Source organism: Microtus oregoni, unplaced genomic scaffold (assembly GCF_018167655.1).
Source record: "Microtus oregoni isolate MIOR12 unplaced genomic scaffold, Mior012 000001F_ref0000356, whole genome shotgun sequence".
Classification (NCBI taxonomy): domain Eukaryota; kingdom Metazoa; phylum Chordata; class Mammalia; order Rodentia; family Cricetidae; genus Microtus; species Microtus oregoni.
The window spans coordinates 83,984,308-84,007,689 of NW_024543060.1; the positions used below are offsets into that span (position 1 = coordinate 83,984,308).

A 23,382-nucleotide genomic window follows, 5' to 3' on the forward strand; every position below is an offset into this window, starting at 1 on the left:
AACCCAGGGTTTAGTTGCTCGAGTAAATTTTGACCTGCCTGCTATGTGCAAGGCTCTCATGGAGAGTTTGTGTTAAGAGTCAACAATTTATTTACTTAGATAACCTCTTGGATCATTTAAAGTACTTTTTTTTTTTTTTAAATCTGGGAGAGGGTGCCTCTTTTACCCACAGCAAACATGGCGGAGAAAGCTTTAAACTGACCTCTTGGTCCCTCAACAAAGATGGCTCCCACACTTCCTGCCCTTGCCCTCAACAAAGATGACTACAGTACTTCCTGTCTAGGGCTTTTGCCTGCAACAAAGATGGTGTTTATGGCACGGGTTCCCTAACACTTTGGATTCCGGTTGTAGTTTTTTTTTTTTTCTAAGATACGTGGTCGCAGACGTAAGTAACAGGAGTCCATCTTCTCCCGAAATCCCCGCGCTGTAGCGACGTCGCCCCGGCGCGGCTCTCTCGGCGCAGTTTGCTCTGGTCCCAGCTGGGCGAGGGTTTGGGTGGCGGGGCCGGGGGCCTGGGGTGGCTTTCCCGGTGAAGATCATTCCGCGGGTTCGTGTCCCCTGCACATCGCTGGTGTGACACAAGGACGGCTTTCAGCTGCCCCGACAGGGAGACCTCAAAAGTTCCGCAGGGAAGCACGCTGCGGGCTACGGACACTCCCCACCCCTCCCCCGCCCACCTGCCAGCTCAGGACTTTGCAGAGGCTGGTGGTGAAGGTTGGGATCGGGTGTCCCCCCGTCTGCGCTCCCTCCGTGGGTGTCTGAAGCCCTGCCAGCCGCCCATGTTTGCCCTTTCCTCCCCACCATGACCTTCACTGCCACCCCACTGCACACTAGCCACCTGCGCTCATTAAACGTCCATCTGTACTGTGGCCCAGGTTCTGGACTCTGACGATGTGTATAAGGCTTACTGTAAAAGGCACACAAATATTTTCTTGAAGGTGCTGGTCCTGCGGAGGGAGGACTTGTCTGTAAGAAAGATCCATAAGCTCGTTCTTACCTCTAGATTGTCCTCCCTGCCTCCCACCCCCCATGGCTGGTCAGGGTCTATAACTGTCCCTGGTCATTTTGGCAGCTCCTGAAGGATGGGTGCTGCCCTGATGGATGAAAGCAATATTAAATTAAAATCCGCTATGATTAAATGCTGTTCTATGATTCTCAGGGATTGCATTTTATGTGAGGTCTCAGATCTGTTTTCTGTCAGATGGATCTCTTACTGAAAAAGGAATTGAAATAGGGCCCCACAGTGTGGAAAGTAGAGATAGAAACAGATTCCTCATTGGTGTGGTTCATTATGTTTGGAAGTGTTTGAAGTTAACTTGACTTGGCTTAGCTGCCAAGGTAGAAAACACTGTGGCTTGACACTCTCTTAAGATGGGGAGATCTGACTGGCCTTAAGGTGCTTATTAATGATGTTATAGCAGCACTACCTTGAGGGGGTCCATGAGCATTCCCATACCCTGAGTGCTGATTTTGTTTCTTTCCAGGGAGGAATGGATGCCAGAGACAAGCAGGTACTCCGCTCGCTGCGCCTGGAGCTGGGTGCCGAGGTTTTGGTGGAGGGGCTGGTTCTGCAGTACCTCTACCAGGAGGGGATTCTGACAGAAAACCACGTTCAAGAAATCAAGGCTCAAACCACGGGCCTCAGAAAAACAATGCTGTTGTTGGATATCCTGCCTTCCAGGGGCCCCAAGGCATTTGACACCTTCCTAGATTCCCTGCAGGAATTCCCCTGGGTGCGAGAGAAGCTGGAGAAAGCAAGAAATGAAGCCGCGACTCAGCTGCCCGCCGCAGGTAGGCCTCAAAAGAAATCACTTCAAAATGGCTCGGGAATTGTCGCAACTCTGCCCTTTGGATTTGAGAGTTGGGTGTTTTAGGGGGGCGGGGGGCAGTGATTCCTGAACACAGACGAGGACGTTGGGCCGAAAGGGCATCCGGGGTCACAGTATGGAGGTGTTAGGAAACTCAAGGGAAGAGGGGAGAGTGAGCCAAGAGACTGAGAGGTTAAGGAGGGAGCCCAGAGACAGCTGAGATATGCTTCCTGGGAAGCCTGGCAAGTCACTCGGGAGGCTTGTTCTCATGGGAGAGCCAGGTCAGTGTGAGCCCTTTGGCAACAGGAGCTGTTTGGAAAGTGCAGATGGGAAAGCAGGCTTTGGCCTACTGATAACTGAGGTGTGGGGTGCCAAGCTGCCAGCTGGAGAAGGTCAGAGGACAGGGGAGACAGCCTCTAGGAAGGCACACCCTGCACCTGTCCCTCCAACCAGCCCCTGATGCCCAGGGGATTATTAGTTAGTTAGTTAGTTTGTTTTTAAAAAGGTTATTGGTTTAAAGTGGCCTTTGAAATTGCAGCTTTGTTCAGATACCTGGGGCATTTTGTTTTGCAAGGGCAGTCGTTTGGGGGTGTGAGGAGGAGGGGGAATTTCATTCTGCTTTTCAAGGAGAATTGGAAATTGTGGTTTTAAAAGAAACAGTTTGGTGCTGTGTGCGGGGAGCTGTGCTCATACCTCTTCCCTGTGAGTCCTCTAATGAAAGCTATTTTTACACAGATCAGCAAACAGAGGCCTGACCTAGAAAGGCTATTTTTTAAAAACAGGTTGATAAAGTCAACTTTAGCCTTTTTCTAGAGTTAAGAATTCAACATTTTCTGGGTTTTTGATACAGGGCCACTTAAGCCAGTGGTCTTCAGAATTTATTGTTCCTATTAAAAAAAAAATGACTGTAACAGAGCGCAGACCTTTAGTCTCAGCTCCCAGTGGGCGGTGTCAGGCGGATCTCTGTGAGTTCGAGGCCAGCCTGGTCTGCAGAGAGAATTCCAGGATAACCAGGGCTACATAGTGAGACGTGACTGTAACTATTTAAAAAACGCAAATGCTACCAGTTTTGCACCACAGGCCTCGTATTTTGAATGGTTTTGAGACCACATGTACTAAGCAATTATGACATATATTTGAGTATCTGACTAGTATGGGCATCCAGTTAATCTAGAAAGACCCGGTAAACATTTAAGTGGAAAACCTAAAAAAATCTGTATTCCTAACTTGTCCGAATTCCATGTCGTTTTGAAGCAGTGAAAATGCTGGCTTTTGAGGATCTCTAGAATTTTCAGCTTGGGTTGTCCTTAGAAAATGTCATATTTCATGTGCCTGAACACGACCAGGGTAAAATATCTCAGGCATTCCTACCACTTTGTTAAAAGCAGAATATATATATATATATATATATATATATATATATATATATATATATTTGTTATATTGATTTGTGCTTTCCTGGTATTCACTTAGAATACTGGTTCTCAACCTTCCCAATGCGGCGACCCTTCAATATAGTTCCTCACGTTGTGGTGACCCCCAACCATAAAATTATTTCCTTGCTACTTCATAACTTCAATTTTGCTACTGTTATGAATCGTAACGTGAATATCTGATATGCAGGATAACTGACTGATATGTGACCGCCAAAGGGTCGCGACCCACAGGTTGAGAACCACGGATGGAGCCGGCCTTCCTGGCTGCATGCCTTTGGAAATGGCAGACCAACCCCAAGCCTTTCTCTCTCAACACATTTAGTTTACTTATGTGATTATTTTGGGTTCTATAAATAGTTTTGTCGTGGATTGCCCTGGAAATGTGGCCCTCGTTTTTGTTTCTTCAGATTTATTCAGAGAGCAAGAGAGAATTAATAAAAGTGAGAGAGAAGCTGAGGGGAAAGTACTTCTGAAATATATTTATTTATGTGTGCGAGTGTTTTTCCTGCTTGCGTGATTGGGCCTGGCGTGAGCCTGCTGCCCACGGAGGGAAGAGGAGGGGGCCAGATCCCTTGGAACTGGAGTTGTAGACGGTCATGAGCTGTCGTGTGGTGGAAACCAGGTCCTCTACAAGAGCAGCCAGTGCTTTGACCTGCTGAGCCCTCTCTCTAGTCCTGAAAAGTCGCTTTTAAAGGAGAAGTAAAATAAATCAGTGTGTGGTGAGAAAAAAAGTTGAGCATATCTGTATAGAAGCTCAGAAAAACAGAGTTCCCGGGACAGTTAACTCTGTGGAGGTTAAACCGGAAGCTGGATTTTCTGTAGGACAAGTGAGCACTGTGAATTGTTCGTTTTATATTAACACTGATAGTGAAGAAGATTCTGCTGTTGGGGGTTTCATTTGTAGAGTTCTCAGGGACAGTTCCATAAACTCATATTAAAATATCACGGTGGTTAGATACTGACTCTTTTAAGTAACACTGAAGATTTAAGTCAGGCGCAGAGGCTAACCCTCCTCATCTGGCTTTAAGGAAAGTGACCCTCCGTTCATGGCTAGCTCTCTCTTTGCCTGGTGCTCGCAGATACGTGAGCTCTCAGCTACTGCGGCGGTGACCTGTCTGCCTGTCTGCCGCCAGGCTCCTCGCCATGATGGTCATGGGCTCTAGCCCTCTAGAGCTGTGAGCAAGCCCCAGTAAACTCCTTGTGGATAAGGAAAGCAAGTGACCCTGCAATTGCCTTTGGGAACCCCACCTTCCTAATTCTTACAAATGCGCCATGAGTCTGAGGTGCGTCATTCATTCTCTTCATTTGCAGTTTTCTAGCTCGGAAGAATCACTTTAAAAACCCATATTGATTATTGGAAATCTATTATGCCATAGGGCCTGGTGGTAAATGTGTATACCTATAAGTTTTGTGTGTGTGTATGTGTGTACGTGTGTGTGTATGTTTGTGTATGTGTGTACGTGTGTATGTGAGTGTATGTGTGTGTATTATGTGTATGTGTGTGTTTGTATGTGTGTATGTATGTTTGTATGTGCATGTATGTGTGTGTATGTGTATATGTGTGCATGTGTGTGTACGTGTGTATGTGAATGTGTGTATATGTGTATATATGTGTGTATGCATGTGTGTGTATGTGTGTGTACATGTGTATGTGGGTGCATGTGCATGTGTATATGCATGTGTATATATGTATGTGTATATGTGTGTATGTGTGCATACGTGTGTGTACATGTGGATGTGAGTGCATATGTGTGTATATGTGTGTGTATGTGTGTGTGTTTAGGACTGAGGATGGAAGAAATATATTTTAAAGGAGTTGATGCTTTCTGTTACTTAAGACATTAAATATTCTTAACTGTTTAATTTCATGGAACTATGATTGTAAAATTAAACTGAGGTTTAGTGAATTGGAAGCTTGTGTGGGTGTTGGTTTTTTTATTTTAGGGGTGTATTGTGGGGGGCTTAAAGCTACAGACCGTCATCAGAGCTGTTTGCCTTCTCACTTATGTTTCTGGAAAGAAAGCAAATGCAGGCAGAGGCCTATTTTCTGGGACCTCATGTGGTTTTTCTCATGTGGTGTCAGAACAGCCTGAGCGGGCTTTGCTTCTTGGGCCAGGCGTGGCGGCGCACGCACGCCCTCAAGCCTAGCACTAGGGAGGCAGAGGCAGGTTGATCTCCGTGAGTTTGAGGCCAGCTCAGTCTACAAAGCAAGTTCCAGGACAGCTAGAGCTACACGGAGAAACCCTGTCTCGAAAAACAAACAAACAAAACAAAAAAACCAAGCCAAAACAAAAAGGCGTCTTGGATTCTGAGAACTAGATTCAAGGAAAATAGGGTGTTGTAACACAGTGGCTATTTCTTACTTTCCCTCACGTTGGCTGTGCTTGTTCTCAGAGAACGGGTTTGGTGCCCTGCCCTTGAGAAGCCTGGAGAAAGGACGGGACGGACTCGCTTTCTCTTAGCCTAGCGGGTGATCCTTCCCCAAGAATGACCTGACTTTATTTTTGCAACAGTGTTTGGCTTTCTTCCTCTGGCAGTCTTGGCTTTCTCCTTCTTCGTGTATTTCAATTCTGTGTTTCACTTCTACATTTTTGAGCTGCGCCAGGCATTCGTGTGTGTGTGTGTGTGTGTGTGTGTGTGTGTGTGTGTTAGTTATTTGTCTTTGTATATATGCTGAATGTAAGTTTTTAGAGCAAATTTGAGTTGTGTCTCATTCTCTACCCCTCTAACTTCCAGCCCTCAGCAAGTCCTCAAACATAGCAAAAGACTACCCCGGAATCTTCTGATTGTATCTCTGAATTTTCTCAGGTCTCCCCATCTCTATTTAAAAAACAAAACAACAACAACAACAACAAAAAGTAGAAAAGTCCGAGATGTAAGAGGATAACTGGTTTGTGTTTCCTCACCCCACAAGCACTCTTACCTTTCAAAAGAATTCTGCCGCTAAAATGGCTTGAGCCATCTTGGCACGGCAGAAGGAACACTTCTCAGGGCGTCGTTACTGTGGCCAAGGTCACACACTAGACATTAGATCAGCAGGAAGTCTTCTCTGGACCCTTGCTGGGTCACTTTAGGAGACACCGACAGCTCTGGGTGTGGCGAGGGCAGCCTGTGGCTGGTGGCCTGGCTTCCCCTCCTGGGGGGCCTGTCCGCCCAGCAGCTCTCTCTAGCGCCTGAGCTAATCTGGCTTGGGAAAGGAGCTGTTCCTGAAGCCCTGGCCCGGCTATCTGATGGGACCTGGTGTAAGCATGGTGGACCGGCTGCTGGGCCACAGGACCCTCTCTTCTGTCTTGTTTGCCCCGGACTGGCTGCTGGACTCTATCTGTGCCATGGTTCTCTCTTATACAGTCTTCCCGATAGCTCCGCCTTGCCATGGTTCTCTCTTATACAGTCTTCCCGGTAGCTCCGCCTTTCCCCTCATCTTCCTTCCAGCTTGGGCTTTGTTTTTTCTCTCCTTCATCAACCAGATTCCTGTTGTATTCTGGCCACTAGTAAGACGGAAACCATAGCTCTGCCTCCTGCCTAGGTCCTCAGCCTGGTTCAGTGGTGGCCCCGAGGCTAGCCCACGTTTTCAGCCTTGTCTGACCTTCAGGGGGTCATCCCAGTGGACGGTCTGTCCCGGATTGCCCGACTGGCCTCACTGGTGTGGTACACTGGGTTAACTTGCCTATTTCCTCTCTGCCCAGAGGTGTCAGGCCCAGCCTGCCCCTTGTGAGCTGGCCTTGAGTGACCCTGCCAAGCACCGTCAGCTGCTCTCTTGCGAGGTGCATTTTGATTCTTAGGTATACGCTCGGGTGTATTTGACGTTAACTCAGCTCTTATGGCAGATGTATTATTACACACCGCCATGGGTTTATTGGTTTCTGACTTGGGGTTCTCCTTTGACTCCTCCAGTCTCCCTGTGCTGCAAAGTCTGCCCTCCCCCTCCCCGGCCCCATGATAATTGAGGTGCTGATCTCAGTTTCTCCAGCCTGGACTCTATATCCAGGCAGTGAGACTATTCTGTTAAGCCCCAATATGCTTAGCATATAAGTTCCTGCGCACTAAGGATCGTGAATCTAGCGCGCAGGGCCTGCAGATAATGAAGGCTTTCCTCCCTTCAGTCTTTCAGTTGTGTTGTAGCGATCATGTTAGACATTAACACATGGGGACACAACATTAAATGGAACCGTGCACATGGAGCTCACTGTGTTCTCCTGGAGGGGGACCGAGGGTGTGGGCAGACGGTTAGCTAATGAAATCACCATTGCACGTGTGTGGCGGGGAGGTGGTCAGGGAAAGCCTCGGCAAGCCCCTCTGATGTGCCGACCTCACTTCCGGTACAGTAGATGGAGGGCGGCTACGGGAGAGACTTGCTCCAGGAATAAGTTACCCACTGCACCGGCACAGGCTCCGGCTCTCCGTCACTATGTGTTGGGCATTAGACTTTGTAGGGTTCATTTGTGTTTTGGTTTGTTTTGGTTTTTCGAGAGACAGGGTTGCTCTGTGTAGCCCTGACTATCCTGGAGCTCACTTTGTAGACCTGGCTGTAGAGCCCCTCCTGCCTCTGCCTTCCTAGTGCTGGGATTAAAGGCGTGCCCCACCGCCGCCCGGCTGTATGGTTCTTAAAATGAATTTAGATCATTTGGGATGTGGGATTAAATAATAGCGGAGCCCATAATGAGAAGCACTTCCCCTTTGATTCTGTAGCAGTCCAGGTAAGGATAGAGGTTCCATGCATAAACCCTTGCAGGCAATAGAGTTCTAACAGTGTTTAGTTCTGCCCGTCCCCCCCCCCCACCCCTCCCCCAACACACACAGCGTGTTCTCCTGCTTGCAGAGAGGCAGAAACACTGGAAGATTCACTACCACTCTTGGGTGGTTTAGGAAAGGAAGGGTCTGTGTAGCTCATACGGCAGACGCTGCACACAAGTAGCTTTTGGCCTAGGCATTGTCATAGGCTTGTTCGATTTCTACCTTGGAGTGCTTCTCATAGGCTCCTGCAATTACACCACCCAGATGAATATGCCACATCTATGTGTTTGTTGTTTTCCAGTGAGTTCTCTCTGGGCATTTGACCGTGACTGACTAGCGTCTGCCGTGGCGAGATGACAGGAACTGGTTAAGTTTACGGGTTAGCATCTTGAAGTTTGTAACTCTTTATCTAAATACTGTGTTCGCTATTGTGAGGCGCAGCAGGCCACATCCAGATCCTGGTATTTGGGAGCTGGGAGGGACGAGGGACCCGCCCTTCATTTTCTCTTTCTCTGTGAAAACGGAGGCCCGAGAGATTAAGTCAGCTCGCTCATCATCACACAGCTGGTTCGTGTAATTTATTACCGAGACAGGAATCCTAGCCTACCAGCTATTGATTTAGGACTCTCCCTGCTCACAATTCTGCTTCCCCACTGGGTTTGCAATGGAAATGTACGATGGATGCTGCGGTGTTAATAACGGAAAGAGGCTTTTAAACTTCCGTACTAATGCATTTTTGTTGTTGTTGTTAAGAATAAAAACGTCAAGATCCGCAAGTGTAGTGGGTTGAGAGCTCCTTAAAATACCTTGTTTTTATGAACGCTGGTTTGAGTCATCTGCACGGAATCATGCCGTTCAGGGCTGTGTCTTATCAGAGGCTTTTCCTAGCTTCTGCAGGGCTGACAGAAGTAGAAGCGGACGACTTTTATGAGCCTTTATGGGACTGATGAAATAAGGCATCTGCTGGCAGCTAACTGCCACTCTTTCTAGGAACGGCAAGCCATGTGACAGGTCCTGCCCCAGCAGGGATGGCTCCAATTCACTTCAAAATGCATTTAATGCTCTTTTCTGCTGAGAAAGTCTGACGGTGCCTCTCTCTCTCCCGCCCATGGTGGCAGGGACCATTTGGCTGCCGCCAGTCTCCAGATCCCCTTCAAATGGTAAACCCTGGCTTCTGTTGGAATTACCTGGGGGATTTATTTTATTTTATTTTATTTTTAAATAAGAGTCCTGGTGTCCAGCCCCTGCTCCTGTCCCAGGCCAATCCATTACACAGTTTCTGGAGGTGGAATCCAGACAGTGACATTAGACGCATGCCCGCTGACGCGTGTACGAACAAGCCCAGGCACAGATGGCTTCTCAGCTTATTTTAAAGTAGAGAGAAGCTTGAGGTCTGGCCAGCTGGTTAGGTAGGCGGCTCATTTCTTACCATTGACCCCCAAATGTGGGCGCCCCAGAACTATGAATGCCGATGGAACTGTTCTTGTTTTCTGTGGGGAGACGCTGCAAGGGGGTAGAAACAGATGACGCAGGACATTAGAGCCCACATGGTCTTGGTCCTTGAATGTCTTGAACACTTGCTGAAGACTTTTCCGGAATATCAGACCCCAGGCAAGCGTGATTCTACTGCTGCCATTCAAATGTTGGGGACCTACACGTCAGATGCGCCTAAGATCAAAATCGGAGGGATTTTGCGTTAGCTGTGGAAGTCGGATTTGGGGCAGAACTTTTATTGTTTATTCACTCCGTGTGGCACTTGCAACACCCTCCCCTCGATCTCTGTGCTCCGCAGATGAAGCTCTCACCCTTTGGAGATGAACCTGCTAGCGAGGAATGAGTTAGCTGCTGCTCTCAGATACAAAGTGAGCTGAAGGGTGAAAGGGAGGAGGAGACAGTAGTCACTGGGGAGAGCAGATCTGGCTTGCCCATCCGCCTGTCCGCCCGTCTGCCTGTGCGCCTTTGCGCCTGTCCGCCCGTCCGCCTGTCCGCCCGTCTGCCTGTGCGCCTGTCTGCCTGTCCGCCCGTCCGCCTGTCCGCCCGTCTGCCTGTGCGCCTGTCCGCCTGTCCGCCCGTCCGCCTGTCCGCCTGTCCGCCCGTCTGCCTGTCTGCCCGTCTGCCTGTCCGCCCGTCTGCCTGTCCGCCTGTCTGCCTGTCTGCCCATCCGCCTGTCTGCCCGTCTGCCTGTCCGCCTGTCTGCCCGTCCGCCTGTCTGCCCGTCTGCCTCTTGGGTAGCAGGCTGTGTACCTCTGATTTTCTTTGTCATTAAAAATGAGTCTGGGGGCTGGCGAGATGGCTTAGGGCTGAAGAGTATCTGCTGCTCCTTCAGAAATCCTGAGTTTGTTCCCAACACCCATGTCTGGTGGCTCACAACCACTGGTAACTCCAGCTTTAGGGGGACCAGCACCCCCCTCTGGCCTTCTGGGCACTCACAGGCATGTGTGCGCCACACACACACACAGACACACACACACACACAGAGCCGGGACTGGAGCTCAGTTAGCACAGTGCCTGTCTGGGAAGCAGGAGGTCGTGAGCTTGATTCCTAGCAGTGCATAAACCGGGTCAAGTGGGGGGTACCTGTATTTCTAGTGCTGGAGAGGTGCAGGCAGAGGGGTCAGAAACCAAAGGTCACCTTCAGCTGCACAGCAAGTTCTAGGCCTGAGCTATATGGAGACCTTTATAACGTGGGTGAGACCGTGTAAATACCGGGATGTGTAATAACTCACTTAAGGCTATAGAGGTCTGTAGAGCCAAACTGTAAAGCCGAGGTGCTTTGACTTCAAAGCGTGCTAGCTTATGCTCTATTCAAACACTGTATCAAAGTAGCCTTTTCCCTTTCCCAGTCTGGACAGCCCAAGTGTATTCCTGCACTCTCGGGCCTTGCGTATTCTTTGCTCTGGCCAGACACAGGCTCTTAGAAAACCTTTTCCTTTCCCATTGTCGTGGGATTCATTCACTCCTGATGTCCCCTTTCCTAACCTCACTCAGCCCCTTGAAGAGGAGGTTGGGGTCTGAAGCCAGGCCCTATGGAGGCCCAGGAATGGAATCTCCCCATTTCTCTACTATCTTGAGTCTCAAAACAGACTAAAGCTTGGCCACGATTAAGGGGCCGTGTGGTGTCTCTGCTGACGCTGGAATCAGGTCCCACTTTGCAGCTCTTAAATCATGCTAGCTCCGGCCAGCGGGCGCAGGAGCACGCAAGTGCGGCTGGCGGGGCTCCCGAGAGTCACCAGCCGCCTAGCAAGGTCGCCGTTCATCTTTCTCAGCACGGTTCAGACTTGCAGGCTGCTGCTACAGCCAGCTGCAGGGATGTTTGCTTTCCCTAAAATTAATAGGCAGCTGTGTTTATACTTGTTCTTCAGCTCGGCCAGTAAGAAGCAGAGATGTATGTGATTCTTTGGAAGCCCCCCCCCCCAAACCTTAATGTGATTTTCCAAATAATAAACTTGAATTCAAAAGGAAGTGTGCCTTCTAGATGTTTCGTGAGGTTTTAGTCCTAGGCTTTCTTTTGCTAACGGTGTGAAGAGATGTACCCCTTTGTAGGAAGTGCCGGGCTGACAGTTCCTGGAAATGTCCAGGCTCTGTTTATACTCAGCACCATAGCAGAGAGGGTGGTAACACAGTTGCCAGAATAACACTGCTGAGATGGCTGAAGTGGCTGAGAGGACTCGGGCCGCACATTCTCTCACTCAGTCGTCAACACAGACGGCTGCTGTGACTGATGGGGGCGGGGCGGGGACGGGGACAGACCGACAGACGGACACAGCACCTGGGCGTCTCCTGCTTCAGCCGCCAACCTGAAGCCAGCCTGTGATCCCACACTTGAGGACTCAGTCCCTGAGTCTGCCCTCACTTCTAAGGCCAGCCGCAAGTTCAGTCAGCTTAGAGATTAAAGCCCTTTTGCTTAAAGGTGGGATCCCCCATGACTATCCCTCTTGCTCAGCTGATTTTCTTAAGCTTCTCAGAGAATTGAGAGAAGCATATTTACCAGCTTATTATAAACAGTTTATTATTGTGAAGGATAGAGGTGAAGAGGTGCATGGGCCATGGGATGGAAGGAGACACTCTTCCACGTGGGCCACATTCATCCGGAAGCTCCCTAAACCTCACCTCTTGGAGGTTTTAATGGGCTTCTTTATACTGACGCAACTGATTAAATCACTGCACTGATTCAGGTGCTCTCTGCTCTCTGGAGGGACGGGATTTGAACAGTCGTTGTCCCAGCACTAGGGGGATAAGAGGCACGAGGACCAAAAGTTGGACCTGCTAAGTCTCAACTTCCCACTCAGTCTTGGACTTTGAATGACTGTCTCCATCCAGAAACAATCAAGAGGCTGTTGGTCGTCAGTCAGCTTAGTAGCGTGGAAAAAGACAATTGCTTCGAAGATCACCAAAATTTGGAAGTTGTATGCCAGGCAGTAGGACAAAACATTACGTATTTTGTGACGTCATAGTAGCAAACGAGAGGCCCGTGGAGTCGAAGCCCAAGTGTAAGGCCGTAAGAGCCTGTCTCAGTTCCGCCAAGTGTGGATGGGTCTGTTACCAGCAGCAGCTCGTCGGCTGGGACTTGCCTTGCTGCCTTGACCATGGAGGTGAAGAACTGGCGAGGATCTTAGGGACCTCATTTTTATAGATCCCCTGTGCCTGCTTTGAGTTGCAGCCCGTTGACCAAGCCTGGGTCACAGTGCTTCTGTTAGGCACCGGGATCATGTGGAGCGGAGAATTCTGGTCATCCAGAGAGGAGAGGGAAAGCTGACGGACACAGTGCAGGCTGTCTGTACTCCCCAACTCCTTCTGGGCTTAGCAGGCTTATATACGTGGGCCTGACTAGAAACACTGGCCAGCTTTTTAAGGTAGGAGGATGTCCATGTTTTTATAACAAGGGCCAAGTTAAGGGACAAATGTGTCAGAGAGAATACAGGAGAGTCATGTTTGGAATAAGAGAAACCTCCCTAAGCTTCTTAAAAATCAGAATACATTGGCGGGGGGGCGGGGCAGGTTAGAAAGAGAGCTGGGTTTTGGTACTGGCCTCAGGGAGCACACCCACGCCCGTACCCGCGCGCGCCCCATCAGTTGGGTATGTAAAATCAGTCTCACGCTCTCAGAGGCCGTCTGAGTTAGGTATTATGATTATCTCTTCCACTTTACAGAGACTGGAGCTGGGTACATTGTCCAAGCTCACATGATGAGGCTGCTGGATTGTGAACAGACCATTCTTTTTCAGTCACTTGGCAATCTTATCTTTATTGCTGATGTCAGTTCTTGCCTCTAACTGGGTCACCTTAGATTTCCTGAGCTGACCCGAGATGACTTCTTTTCTGACTCAGGCTTTCCACGTAGCATTCTCACTGCCCATTTACCAGAATTTCTGTTGCTTGTTTTGAACTGTTTACCAAATAAGACTTCTTAGACCTGGCGGTGGGGGTGGTGGCGCATGCCTTTAATCCCAGCACTTGGGAGGCAGAGGCAGGCAGATCTCTGTGAGTTCAAGGCCAGCCTGGTCTACAGAGTGAGTTCCAGGAGAGTCAGTCAGTTTCTCAGGTACATAGAGAAACCCTGTCTCTAAAAACAAACAAACAAACAAAAAACCAAATAAGACTTTTTAGAAAACAATTTTATTTTTATTTTTCTATCATGTGTATATGCATGTGTTTGTGTAGGGAGTTTGTGCACTGAGTGCAGTTCTTGCAGAGGCCAGAAGAGGGCATCAGATCCCGCTAGAGTTGGAGTTACAGCTGGTTGTAAGTCGCTGGGATGCTGAGACCCTCGCTGGGGTCCTCTACAAGAGCAGTACTGTTCTTAAATGCTGAGCCATCTCTTTACCCCCAAATAAGAGGTTTAAAAAAAAAAAGATGAAAGATTTCTAAGAAATGTGATGAGACGGAAGAAAGATCTTGAACGTGATAAGACATGGAACTTCTTTGTTCAGTTTTTAAAAATTTTTATGTTATTAGTGTGTTTGTGCCCACGTGTGCCCTTGTGCATATGTGACAAGAGCATGCGGAGGTCAGAGGGCAGCTTTCAGGAGACTTGGTTTTGGGGATCGAACCCATCATGTGGTTTCCATGGCAACAGACATCGAGGCTGGTCCTGTAAGCTTACTCCTAAAGCTTGTCTTTTCCTCTTTCTGTCTCTGTTACAGCTCTGTTGCATGCTGGTGCCGTAGGCAGCTAGGCCCCCTCGGTTCTTTCCTATTTGCTTTGTCACAGTTTGACCGAGGACTCTTTCTGCTGTAACCAGATAGAAATCATGAGTTGGCAAGGGGAAGCTTTTGCTTTTGCTTGGTGTGTGGCATCGGGGAGCCGCCACAGTGGGCAGGGGGCAGCAGTGACGGTGGTAGCAGCAGCAGCGCCTTGTAGTGTTATCATCCTCGTGCAGGCTTGAGAACCCGCCATACGACCTCGCCATTGTTACAGCCCTCAGCCTGAGACCCTGGCTCTGAAAACCTGATGGTTTTCTGGAACTCTCCTTGGGCCTTCACTTCTCCTCTGTCTCCTTACGCCCCTTTCTCCTTCTGTGGTCTTGGCTCTCCCTTCTCCCCATCCCGTTTTTTTTACTGCTTCTCTCCCCTTTCAGCTCTGCCTTCTCTCAAGCTCCTCAGCCGCTGTCCCCTGAGCTGCCAGGCAGTCCCCTGCCTCACAGCTTTCACAGCTTGATCGCTTGAATGTCTGACCACTCTGCTGGCTGCCTCTGCCACTTCTGTTTCATGGTCTCCTTTGTGTTAACAGCTCAGCGGAGAAAAGACCTTCCGAGAGAAGCCTCTTACTAGGCTTGTTACTGCAACACCAGGGGAGGCAACACAAGAGAGTGTCTCTCAGTGCAGTCTCTGAGTGAGCCGCAGCAGCCTGTTCGTCCAGCCAGAGAAGTGCCAATATTGCCTCGCTCCTTAGCACTTGTGGTGGCCACGGAGGGTTGCGTTCAGACCAGTCACAGCTTGCCCCTTAGACTGGTCAGCATCTCCAAGCTTCTGTTTTGTGCCACTGCCTTGTCTTAGACCGTAAGCCGAAGCTGCCCCTCTGCTTGAGCTCCAGGGCAAAGGCTGCCTTTTGGATCGTGTGGGAACTGTTCTAGGGTTCCAGAGTTCCCCAGGGGCTGTGTAGTCAGCCATATCCTTTGCTCAGCTGTCACAGACGCCTGGGGAACTTGGGGAATGTATTGTGCAGAATTCTTTTTTTAAATTATTGTTTCAAATTTTTATATATACTTACACACATATTATGCATACATATACACACAGATATGTGTATGTATATCTGTCTCTCCATGTAGGTCTTAATCACACATATCTACTCCTCAGCCCCTCCATTCGACTCTCCCTGCTCCCCACAAATTCATGTTCTCTTTTAATTTTTTAAAGATATAACGTGTTGAGTCTGTTCACTTGGGGCGTGAGTGGGCAGATTGCCAGTGGCGACTCCTCAAAGTTGTCAAGGATTCTTAACCAGGAAGTTAGCGCTGATTAGTTACTAAAGGAGTGAGGAGATCTCCAGGGAACGCCACTAGAAAAAGCCCCCCCCCCCCTTTTTGGAATGGAAGGAGAGTACAGGACACAATGTCTAAGAGGGTAAGGGTGCTGAGGTTGGCTCCCCACAACTGATGGCTTTTGACGAGTGTGCGGCAGGGGACGCTCAATTCTAGTTAAGGGGCAGGCCACTGAGAGTTTGACCTTGCTCCAGTGAGTGTATGGATAACGCAAATGGAATTTTTTTTTAAATTTTTGATTCTTTTTTTGGGGGGAAGTTGCAAGGAAATGGGGGCAGACATGGGAGGACTAGGACATGAGAGATGGGGTTGCATGATGTGAAATTCCTAAGAAATCAGAGAGAAGAGAGAGAGAGAGAGAGAGAGAGAGAGAGAGAGCGCGCACCTGCGTGCTTGTAAGAGGCCCTCCCTTCCCACCCCTCACCCCACCCTTGGAGTCAGGCCTCATTGGAGAAGAAGTAACTCTCCCTTCTTACAGAAGTGTTCCTTGAGATCAGGTCTCCCGATAGGGTGCCTGCATGGACCAGAAAGCAGTCTGAGATACCTAGCAAAGAGGCCGCCTGGAAAGCAAACACTATTGACTCTCAAAGGCTACCAGCAGGATGTCTTAGTGGGTTGGAGCATCCCAAACTCAGAAAAAAAGGCCCTGCCATTGCCAAAGCCTTTTGGTCTCCCTCCAGTGCCTTCTAAAGCTAACGTTAGCACTGTATGGTCCAGCAGAGTCCCACAGAGCTGTGGCCTCTCCGGATCCAGCTCAGCACCAGAGCAGAGAAGGTGGGGAGTGAGTCGTGAGGTGGAACTCCCAGGGCTGCTCAGAGCAAAGAGCTTTTGAATATTTATCATTACTGGTTATTCTGCTAAGGATCGAAATTGTTGTGTTTATTTTATTTTTCATGTCTGTACGGCTAGGCTGCAGTGTTCTTCAGGGCAGGGATCATCCTTAAATTTTAAAAAGTCAAACTTGGAAAGCATAGCCGAGTACTAGTTACACATCAGTCATGGTGCGTTTACGGATGAACAGAGGAATTCCTATAAAAGCTGAGTCATCCTTTCAAAGGGCTCAGGCAAAATAGTGAAAGACAGGAGCAAACATGTATAGTCTAGTAGTCCAGGGATTGTTGATCTCTCTGCTGCTGGGAAAGTCACCCTGACAGGAACGACTCGGACAAATGATTTATTTTGGCTCATAGCTCCAGAGGGACACAGTCCATCATGGTGGAGAAGCCTTAGCTGTGGGAACGTGTGGGTGGGTGCCTGTCCCTTTACCTCAGCTGGCTGGAAGCAGAGAGAAAGAACAGGAAGTGGGGCCTGGGCTATAAAATCTCAACACTAGCTAGCCCTCAGTGACACCCTTCTGCCAGCAAGGCTCTGCTTCCTAAAGGACCATAGTTCCTCCAGTGCCTTGTGAAGACATGGCAAGGACCTCCCCAGACACCAGACACTGAGTGCCAGCACCTTGATCTAGGACTTCTAGTGCCCAGAACTGAGAAATAACTTTCTCTTTGTTTATCACCAGTCTGGTGTTTTGTTACAGTGGTACAAACACGAACTGTTACTATATTGTTCATAGTAATTATATACATTTTTTATTTGTTTTTCATTACATTTAAAGAGATAACTATGGTTTGTAATAAACTAGTGATAAAGTATAATATGAAATTTTGAGCTGTCCTTTTTTTTTTAATCTATTTATCTTGCACCCTGGCTGCAGCCTCTCCCTGTCATTATTCTGGCTTCCTCTTCCACTGTCTACCTTATTTATTATTAAGTGTAGTTTATTCTTGTGTGTGTGTTTTGTTTGTGTGTATGTGGGTGTACCACATGCATGACTAGTGCCCACAGAGGCCAGCAGAGGGCGTCAGATCCCCTGGAACTAGTTCCCACCCCTATGTGGGTGCTGGGAATTGAACCTGGTTCTTCTGGAAGAGCGGCCAGCACTTTTAACTTCTGAGCCATCGCTCTGGCCTCCAAACTTATATGAGGTTTACGGCATGGATGCCTTCATAAGAGAAAGCCGGACTCAGGAAGCAGTTAAACTTGTGTGTGTTTTTTTGAGCTTGATGAAATATGGAGAAACAGTGTAACATAACGGCTGTAAACCAGGGAACTTACAAGGCCTGCAAGTTCGCCTTCTCCTCTGGGATCAGGACTTCAGAGGCAGGAACTCTGCTTTCTTTGCTATAGGCAGGGACCTCTCACAGGAGGGTCTGACAGTGGGCTTCAGGGAAGGGGCAGGGAAAGCCGTGGTGAGCAGCCTCTGTCTGTTGCTTCCCCAGATTGTACGGTTTGGAACAGAGCACCCTAAAGCCCCCTCTCACCATTGTAGGGGCTCCCAGTGGGGAAGCGCTCGCTCACCACAGTCATTTCCAGAAAGTCACTGTTTACTTGCTGCTAAGGCTGAAGTCTGGGATTTCTTACAAGACGCTTAACAAAAAAGAAAAGTTGAGTTATGTATGTGTGAGTATGTCACAACTTTTCGAGAGTCCCGACTCAGCCTGAGAGAGTCTTTTCACGATTATTGAGACCTGTTGCAGCTTCACTTAGCAGAGGCTGAGGGTGTTATGGCGGGTGGACTGAAATGACCCGAAGTGCCTCTTAAGGAACTGGGGACAGTATTTTCACTGTGCTGTTGAAATATTTTTTGTTTGTGTATCTTTCGGTGAGGATCCTATTTCAAAGCCTTTCCCTAGATGGTTATATAACCTGACTCGGGTTTTTCAGCATCCTCCGTTCACATGCTCTGTTGGGAGCAGTGAGACCCCAGATCCTGAATTTCTTGTAAACAACTTGTTTTCCCCTGATCTGAGTGCCTACAGCTGCTCTGAGCATGAGACCCTCAGGAGTTCCTGGTGCCTTTGGCTGGGGCGTGGTTTGTTGTTGACTTACATGTCATGCATTACCTAATGTACAGCCACGTGCTATACTAGGGATTAGGGTTTCCAGGTGGGAATTTAGGGGAGACACAATTCTTTGCATGACACTATTGCTCTACAAAGCCTTTGAGTGGGATCATTAAGAACTCAAACTATGGGGGGGGGGGAGCTGGAGAGATGGCTCAGAGGTTATGAGCACTGACTGTTCTTCCAAGGTCCCAAGTTCAATTCCCAGCAACCACATGGTGGCTCACAACCGTAGGTAATGAAATCTGGTGCTCTCTTCTGGCCTGCAGGCATACAAGCTAGCTGAACACTGTATATAAAATAAATAAAACTTTAAAAAAACAAACGAACAAAAAACAAACCCAAACTATAGGGCTAGAAGTGTTCAGTGCCACCCTGGAACTTTAGGCCTACAAGTTAATATGCCAAGTGGCACCTGAGAAGTTGTCTCAGGTGAAGGCTTGCCTGGTCAGATCGGCCTGTGGGTGTGTCTGTGGGGATTGTCTCAGGTTCATTGATGTAGACGCACCCAATACGCTGTGTTTAGCTCTGCTCTCAGGGCAGGTGGTCGTGGGCTGTACGGGTGGGCCTGGGCTGTACGGGTGGTCCTGGGCTGTCCTGGGGTGTATGGGTGGGCCTGGGCTGTGCGGCTGGACCAGGGCTCTGTGGGTGATCCTGGACTGTACTGGTGGACCTGGGCTGTACGGGCAGTCCCCGGCTGTACGGGTGATCCCGGGCTGTATGGGTGGTCCCGAGCTGTGTGGGTGGTCCCGGGCTGTACGGGTGGTCGTGGGCTGTACAGGTAATCCTATCCTGGGCTGTATAGGTGGTCCTGGGCTGTACGGGTGGTGGTGGGCTGTGTGGGTGGTCCCGGGCTGTATGGGTGGTCCCGGGCTGTGTGGGTGGTCCCGGGCTGTAGGGTGGACCTGGGCTATTCAGAAGGCTAGCCAAGCATGAGCCAGTAAGCAATGATCCTCCATGGATTCCTGCTCTGAGTTCTCTCACTAACGGGCTGTTCCTCCCTGAAGTTGCTTTGTCGTGGTTTTCTGTCACACAACAGAAAAATAAGGAGTACGACTGGCCTCAGCTGTCTTGTTATAAAACACAAAACAGACTAAGACACCTATTATTGTTCACATTTTATCTTACTTTTAGCTTCCCTTGGACAGCTAGCAGATCTGTCTCCGCCTGACCTTCAGTGACAATGGCTCTTTGGCAGTTTCCAGTGCCTGCTGTGTAATGTTTGCTGAATACCAGCCACGCGCTGTTCACTTCACCAGACTTGAGGCAGTTTGTTCTGGTCACCAGCCAGATAATTTCTAACATGTCTGGTTATGAATGCGTTTTATTGTTGCTAATGATAGCAAATATTATAATAATGAATTCCACTTGGGAATATGCTCCTTATCCTTTCTTTTTCTTTTCCTTTTTTTGTTTTAATGACTGGAAATTTCAGTCTTGCGTGTCCTGGTTAAATACAGGAACAGCTCTTGATTAGAACCCGTGGGGCCCAGCTCTGTCCGTGACCAAATCTTTTCTAAAATAAGGGAAATTCTAAGTGAGAGTCTGAAGCTCTCAGGATTGGTCCCCGCCGGACTGATTTTTCCACAATCACTGCACACGTAAACAAGGTGAAAGCCACCTCTCCCACGTCCACATTGCTCAGCGGAGTTCCAACACCAGAGCAGTCTTTTCTGGCTGAACAAAATAATTTTCTGTACGTAGTAGCTTTGATTTTGGCAAGGGTTTGTGCAGGTTAGCTTTTGTCAGTTCAGCGCAGACCGGACTTACCCTGGGGCAAGGGGACCCCAACTGAGGGACTGCTGCCCTCAGGTTGTCCTGTGGGCATGTTCTTGTCCCACTTGGCTTAATCTTAGGAAGCTGACTGACTCGAGACTGAGCCCTCAGAACTGTGAGCTAAGAGAAAACCTCCCTTAGTGGTTTCTCTCAGGTCCGTGGTCCAGCTATGCAGAAGAAACTAAATACTTACTAATTTATGTGTCCCTGCCCTGGCTTTTGTCTCTGTTCTAGGTTAACCCATAGCCCACCTGAGTTAGCCCTTAGCTTCGAGCTGACTCCTCTCTCGCCCCTTCATTCTCTTGGGTGAGGCAGAAATGATGGGGCCCCCTGCTGCTGCCTTCGCCTCCCTGTTCTTTCTCTTCCTCCTCCATTTAGACAGCCTGTAGTTTCTGTGTTTGCCTTTCTTAGGAGCTGAACAGTTTTAAAACTAATTCAAGTCTTTTCAACAGGAAGAAAAGCTTATTTCATATACTATAAGGGGGAGTAGGCTGGGTGGTAACAAAAATATTGCCTGCAGCCCAATTCCTATTTGTTTCATTGCTACCTCGCCATGGGGTATGGAGTGTAGAAGTTGGAAACCTGTGGCCTCAGTTATCCTGCTTTCTATGACTTATAAACTAAGAACAGTGTGTGTGTGTGTGCGTGCGTGTGCATGTGTGTGTGTTTGTGTGTGTGTTTGAGATACTCCCACTGTGTGCTGCAGGCTGGCTTCCCATTCATGATCCTCCTGTTTCAATTGCCCAAGTGCTAGGGTTACAGGTATGCACCAGCAGGCCTGGCTTTTTAGAATGGTTTACACTTCCCCACCCCCACCCCATTTATAGCAGTGCTGGAGATCAGACCAAGCCTTGCATGTGCTAGGGAAATTCTCTACTACTGAGCTGGCGTACCAAGTCCGATTTTAAATGGGAGAGAGAGAGAGAGAGAGAGAGAGAGAGAGAGAGAGAATATTCCACGATGGCTGAAAGCCCATGACAAACCCAGTGTGTAGAAATAAAGTTTTATTGGAACACACGGTGGCTAATGTGTTAACATCCTTCCTCTGGCTGCTCTCAGAGGTAGTGGAGCTCGCAGGGCCTCACGATTCTAAATGCTTCAGTGAGGAAGGTCAGGAAGCCTGTGGTTCTTCTGCTGACTAGAGTCAGCACTGGTCATCTTCCTTCTCTTGGTACCCAGCACAGTGCTGGATTAAAGCCCATGTTTAATGTTAATTGTTTGGGAGTAAAGACTAGAGCGCCGTCTCAGGGTGAATGTCCCCTGGGAAGGTTTGTCACTATCTCTGCCATTTTTGCATTGAGTTTTGTCAGAAGAGAACTGTCCTCCCAGACTGAACCTTTTCTTCCATTTCTGACTGTTTAGAGGAGGAAAGAGCATTAGGTAAACCTAGCTGATGCCTTTGTGTTGGGCTTGCTCGCACGAGGATTTGATTTCAGCTTATCCTGTGTACTTATTCCTGGTTTAGACTCGAGATTTTTAAAGCACTGGTCTGTAAGATAATGTTAGCATTTGAGTACCACACACAAAAGAGTTAGGCAAGGTTCCCACTCTGGAGCCTCACCTTTTGTCCCCGCCCATCGGGTCCTTCACGTATTCCCGCCCAACCATCCATCTTGTCTTTGTTCTCAACCCTTTTGGAGGAAATAATTTGTCACGGAGTCTCAAAACTCCTGACAAGTGATACCAAGCAAGGGTAAGACGTTCTTCTGTTCCCCGAGGTGGTCATTGTGCTATTTCTGTCTTTGGTTGTGAAGTGCAGCTAAGGACTTGTTAGCACGGACGGTGCTGTGGGCCCTGAACGGCATTAAAAAGGTCACATCAGAAACTCCAGTGAGAGCTTTTCTCTTTCAAGGGGTTTATGGTCCTAGTCCATGTGGAGAGGGCTGAGGGTGCTTGAGTTAACATTTCTCCTTCTGTGTTTGTCCTGGTGCTGGGAACTGAACCCAGAGCCTCACAGACGCCACAGCAGTGAGCCACGTCTCCAGCCTCTAAATGTGAATTTCCCAACATGCAATGGGGGCCTACAAAGAAATAACAGCGAGACAGGTGTCAGTCCCAGCACTCAGGAGGCGGAGGATCTCTGTGAGCTCAAGGCCAGCCTGCTCTACGTAGCAAGTTCTAGTCAGGCAGAGCGACATAGTGAGACTCTGAAAGAGGGAAAAAAAGCAAAAAGAAAAGTGCCAGCGAGTTCCACCAGAGAACACACACACACACACACACACACACACACACACACACACACACACACAGAATCTGTTGTCCCTACAGCCCAAGGCCGAGTCACATGACGAGAAGAAGCCAGGGCTCTTGTTCATGCGCTTTGCCATCTTTAGCATGTGACTTGCGGTCTCATGGTCCTATATTGCCTCCGGAGTCGTCCTAGTAGGGAGGGGAGCCTAGAGCAAAGACAGCAAGAGGAAGAGAAACTGATCAGTGTCCCCCAGGGAGAACAGATCTTCTGGGAAGAAGAGCAGTCCTAGGAGATCATACCTCCATCCTGTCTAACGACTTTGAAGATCCCAACTTCCTGTGGTGATGATCCAGTTACTGAGTCTGGCATTCCTGGGCCTGTTTTGAAAGAAAGCCTTTTCTTCCTGAGGGCCCGCCCTTCCTTCCTTCCTTCCTTCCTTCCTTCCTTCCTTCCTTCCTTCCTTCCCCCTTTCTGTTTACTTTCTAACAATCTCTCTTTCAAAAAAAAAAATGTCCATTTGCAGGGCTGAATAGAACCTTTCCTCAAAACCTCTCAATATTCTATTGAATTTGGAGTGGCTTATTTTTTTCTTGTCTCTCTCCCTGGGTTTTTATAGCAATTTTTCTTTTACCATCTCTTGTAATTATCTGTAACGATCTGTAACTCCCTAACTTTCCTCACCATCAGTTGCTAGGCCCCCTGTGGAAGCCACAGCCATTACAGAACCTCTTCCAAAGTAGGCGCTTCAGCCTAACGCACGCCCAGTTGAGCTATTGCGACTGGGTCAAAAGTATGTTCTTGAATAACTGAATTCTGTGAGGGGAAACCAGGAAACAGATTATTTATTTGGCTTAAAGGAAGAACTTGTGTGTTTTAAAACAAAAGGGAGGGGGAAAGGGAAGGAGGGAGGGAGGGAGTGCATGGGGGACCCTGATGTCCAGGCACTGAGCTTGAGGAGGCAGGGGAACCTACAGGCTACTTTTCTTTCTCATTACTGTGACTAAATCCCTGAGGAGAAGCTACTCAAAGGGAGGAAGGACTTGTTTTGTCTCCCA

At 48.7% G+C, this 23,382-nt stretch overlaps 1 protein-coding gene across 4 annotated transcripts in view; it reads left to right on the plus strand.

The window, feature by feature from the left end:
* Positions 1–23,382, plus strand: part of Cradd (CASP2 and RIPK1 domain containing adaptor with death domain) — a 146,592-nt gene that overhangs the window by 13,926 nt on the left and 109,284 nt on the right. Inside the window, exons 1-2 of one of the 4 annotated variants that reach the window (XM_041677799.1) lie at positions 289–385; positions 1,485–1,791. In XM_041677799.1, coding sequence (XP_041533733.1) covers positions 1,491–1,791 — 301 coding nt within the window. In that variant the 5' untranslated portion in view covers positions 289–385; positions 1,485–1,490. Of the gene's footprint in view, positions 1–288; positions 386–528; positions 548–727; positions 751–1,484; positions 1,792–23,382 lie in introns of those variants that run through there. The other 3 variants (XM_041677819.1, XM_041677809.1, XM_041677792.1) reach the window with 3 other exon arrangements.